This window comes from Bremia lactucae, linkage group LG9 (assembly GCF_004359215.1).
Source record: "Bremia lactucae strain SF5 linkage group LG9, whole genome shotgun sequence".
Lineage (NCBI taxonomy): Eukaryota > Oomycota > Peronosporomycetes > Peronosporales > Peronosporaceae > Bremia > Bremia lactucae.
In genome coordinates this window covers 3643801-3648509 of record NC_090618.1, presented here as the reverse complement: position 1 = coordinate 3648509, position 4709 = coordinate 3643801, and the positions used below count along the sequence as shown (strand labels likewise).

The following is a 4709-nucleotide window of genomic DNA, read 5'->3' as shown; positions in this document are numbered from 1 at the left end:
ATTTGCCACAACTCATTGTAGCAGCATCTTTTCCTCTCGTGTTTGACAGGTATATCGGGAACCCCAAATACGCACTTTTGTAAGTTGACGTACAATCGAACGTCACCCGAAGTCTGCAAGAAAGCGTCCAAATAATACTTTTTTGACTCTATTTGGCTCAGACCGTCCTCGGCCGTACTGTGCACGAATACATTGTCAAAGTAATGGGGTGCATAGACACGGTGCTGACGCATCACGTGTGCCACCACTCAGGTGAATGTCGCCGGTGCGTTTTCACGAATGTTGGGACATCACAAGCAAGTCCTAAGGCATAGCGCGTGGGGTGCTTACTGCCGTTTGGCTACATCGACATCTCTCATGAGTACCTGATAGTAGCCATCCTTCAAATCGAACGCGGAAAAGATAGTTGACTTTTACATGGAGTTCAACAAGACATCTTTCCGCGGGATTGGCGTTTGCGCCAGTATGGTCGCCGTGTTCAGCTTATTGTAAGCATGAACCGCGCGCATTTCACCTGTGGCTTTACGCACACAAAAGGTCGGGCTGCAGTAAGGCGATTTGCTCTCACGCACATGTCCCGCCTTGGCTTGCTTGTCGAAGAACTCATCGATATAATCGACCTCTTCTATCGGCAACGGCCATTGCCTAGTCACACAATACTTGGTGCCAGGTTTGAGGTCTATCTCGTGCCCGATACCCCTAGCTGCTGGTTGGCGACTCGGCACTTCTTCGGGAACACATCCCTATGTTTCCACAGAACCTCAAAAAAACAAACTGTCTCTCACGGCATCTCAGCCTTGAGCAGCGAACCGCTTCTTTTTGTCCGTTTCTGGAGCTTTCATCCATTGTGGACGACGAGAAACAGTCCACCGAGTTCTCTTCTGGTACTGCTGTGACTATTTCGTGGATGTTTCCTTCCTTTAATTCGAAAAGAACAGATCCCACGACATCTCCGGGAGATTTACTATCTCCTTTGGCATAGCAGCGAGCCATCATATGGCCGCGCTTGCCGCATTTATAACAGACAACGTCTGCATTGCCCAAATCCATAGGAGTGGCATCTGTCCTCTCGATCGACGGCTTAAACCAAGCTGTCGCCGAGGCGCTGTTGTAGGATTGCTCCTCAACTAAGGCAATTTGGTTGCCTTTTCCATCGTCGACGGCACCTTTCTGAAAAGGGCCTGTCGCGATGGACCATGCCGTAGTCCGTTGATAAACGTGGGCACCTTACTGTGCTCCGGAATCGGGCCTACGGTTATGGACGCCGACAGCGAGCGCATCTCTTGCACAAACTCTTGCAGAGATCGCTTCGCCTGTCGTGCTCCAATTAAGCGCGCCTGAAGCAACACTTCGTTGTTCGGCGGCTAGCACATGGCGCGAATCCTTTCCTTGAAGATCGCCCATATAGGGAACAACTTTCTGTCACCCATAAGAGCCGAGTAAGTCCACTCCGAGGCCTTACCGCGCAGGTGTGCGACATTGCGTACGACACCATCAGGCTGTCGTCCTCGATGAGCCGGGCGACACCGCTTTGGCTAACAGCCGGTGGGCAATCGTGTGCGCTGTAGTTTTATCAAACTTGGGCGGGTCCATCAGAATGGGCATCGGCTGATGCGGCCGGGAGAGAGCATCTCAACAGTCTGTCGAGAGCCTCGCTCCGAGTCTGCTTATGCCTCAGCTCATCCTGAGTCTGAGTGACAGACTCCACCGTAGCAAGGCTCTGTGCCTCGGACGCGGCTCTCCGCTGTCCGAGCACGAATGCCTCAAAACTCTCCAACTTAGCATCATGTTGTTCAGGAGGAAATATTTTGATTAAGAGGGAAAAAGTTATTATTAACATACCCTCAATAAAATAAAAATATCGAATTAATAAATACAATTTATGTTTAAATGATTTTGAGGGGATTGATAAATTTAAAAATTCAGGTGCCACAATGATAGCATAGAAAAATTTAAAAAAAGTCTTCGGCGTTATTTCTAAATCATGCGCAGCAGTTTCTTCGTACATTATCATCATGAGCCCTCCAAAATCTTAAGTCGTTACTGTAGCGGATTGTGTTCGAAGAACATAGCGAAGTCCTTTTGCAAATCTCTATTCGCGTCGGGCTCGGTCGATATTTTTTCTTCAATTGGCAACACACCACTACTAGAACTGACGACATTGTCAAGGCTCACGGGATGCAGGCTTCTAGCGAAGGCAGAATACACGAACCCCAGCGGGAGTATTAAAGACCGTGTGGCCAAGTCATTGATACTAGATGCTGAAGAGCGCGGTCTGCTTGGCCCTGGGGGAACTATCATTGAAGCTACTGGTGGTAGTACAGGTGTGTCACTCGCGATGCTTGGAGCCTCACGAGGCTACAAGACTCTACTGACTATGCCAGACATCACAGCAACGGAAAAGGTGCAGATGATGAAGACCATGGGCGCTCAAGTGCTTCTTCTGCCTACAACATCGATGTCGGACAAAGAAAACCACTTCTTTCACGTCGCTCAAAGACTAGGAAGAGAGACGCCTAATGCATACTGCCCGAATCAGTTTGATAACATTGCAAATTTGAAGGCACATTATGAAGGAACAGCGCCGGAAATTTGGCAGCAAACTAATGGAGAAATCGACGCGTTTGTGACATCTGCGGGGACCTCGGGCACTATTGGTGGCATCTCGCGATTCTTAAAGGAGCAGAATTCGGCCATTCAAGTCTGGCTTATTGATCCGGAGGAAACCGCAGCTATGGCGGTGTACATCAACAACGGCAGATCAACAAGCGTCATGGAGGATGGTTTTGAAGTCGTGCCCATGGCCAAGGGATTCACGATTGCAGAGGGAGTAGCAGCACTACCACGTGTGACTCAGAATTTGCGTGAGTCGATCGTGGATCAGGGAATCGCTGCAACCAACCAGGAAATTGTTGATATGGCATACTTCTTGCTTCGTAGTGACGGTATCTTCGTTGGCCCGAGCAGTGCGCTAAACGTGCTAGGGGCGGTTAAAATGGCTCGTGAGCTTGGCCCTGGACACACAATCGTTACGATTTTTGCTGACGGCGGGGTGCGTTATGGCAGCAAGTTGTATAGCAGAGACTGGCTTAAGGAAAAACGGTTGCTGCCTAAAGAAGGAAGCAACTCACTGGAGTTTGTAGGCAATGTTCAGTTTCCCAATACAGTGTAGTATGAAAAATGTGTGTCTGGTGAGATGATAATTGTTACAAAGATTAGAGCTACTTACTTGCTTGCACGTTAAAATATATAAAAAGTGTCTCGCAAATAGGAATCAAATTAAAACGCGAATATATTTAAAAGGGAAAAGTACCAAAACACCCCTGACAAATGCAGAAAAGACGGAAATACCCCTGTACTTTTATAAATGACCAAAATGCCCCTGGCAATAAGCCTATATTTATACACGGAAAAGCGTTCCGCACAGCATAATCGCATCACTTAACCTCACCGCCGCGCCCCTATCTCACTTCTTCTCCGCGCCAATTATGGCGGAATATCAACATTTTGGTCATTTGTGTCTTTTGGGAATATTGCCAATGTTTGAAACCTGTGTATGCTTCGCATTTTTTTAGGAACGGTCGGATTTGGCCGCGGGTGGGAGCAGAAGATGCGGAAGCGTTAGTAGATGACACATTTGTAAACATATTTAAAATTTACACCATGAGTTGTTGGATATTTTGAATATTTCGGAATTTTTGGAGTGTGGGCGTGTGCAATGGCCAAGATCACTTTTGACAACCAGAATTAAAAATGAGCAAAGGTTATTCCAGCATAGAGCTCACCTTCCCGGTTCTGCGCAAACACCACGATGGTAATAGCAACCATTACATAGTTTCTCCAGATGGCTTCCACGGAAAGGCATCTGGAAAGAGTAGCTTGGCATTCCATCTAGTTCCAAAAGGGGTTTTCAGTTGCTTTAGAAGGAGTGTAGGCGGGCATCGTAATGCGGACACGCTCTACTTAGACACACACCCTAGCACAGCGAGGAAGCGGTTTAAACCTGCTTCTCTTGCGTGCAGTGAGGTAGTTGTGGTGGGCGCGCAAGCGACCTCACCCAACACACTAAGTACTCTTTAAGTGTCGTCACGGGAGCGGTAATCCGTCTCCTCTTGCGCACTTACCAAGTAGGAAGTAGTTTTCAGACTGATTTATATTTAATAGAATTAAATACAAATACCTATTTTTACCAATAAAAATGTTATCTCAATAGATATCATTTAATATGTATTGCGAGCATATCTTTATAGATACCTCGCGTAACGGATGACGCTGGGCGTCATCCCTCCTAATGTGAATGCAACCATGTGCATCACATCTACAAGGGTTGGTCACAAATGTGCACCACACCCGAGTGTTGGGTCTAATTACTATTATTTAGTAATTGACCATCCCCTTAAGTACACCAAGTGTACTTAACGGGGACTGTGTAACATTAGGGCAACTTTAGCCCGTTACACCATCCCCCTCTTTAAGAACGAATTTACATTTTTAAATTCGTCAAAGAGGAGAGAGGAACTGCGAGCAGCTTTACGCGCCGCTAGTTCACTCGATCACTCTAGCGCACGTGTTTCCATACACGGCGCCCAAGATGCCACCTAAAAGGGGCCACGTTGGTGGGTCGTCTGCGAAGACGCCCACTCAACCTCGCACTAAGCGCACGCGCCGCGTTAATTCGCCGGCCGCGTCTAATGCCTTAGTCGGAACGC

At 47.6% G+C, this 4709-nt stretch overlaps 1 protein-coding gene across 1 annotated transcript; it reads left to right on the top strand.

The window, feature by feature from the left end:
* Positions 1-1984: 1984 nt before the first annotated feature.
* Positions 1985-3258, top strand: CCR75_005385 (uncharacterized protein; the record flags this gene model as incomplete). Its single annotated transcript, XM_067963466.1, has 1 exon — positions 1985-3258. The coding sequence occupies one exon, from the start codon at positions 1985-1987 to the stop codon at positions 3170-3172; it is 1188 nt and encodes a 395-aa protein (XP_067818397.1). The 3' UTR covers positions 3173-3258.
* Between the last annotated feature and the right edge of the window lie 1451 nt (positions 3259-4709).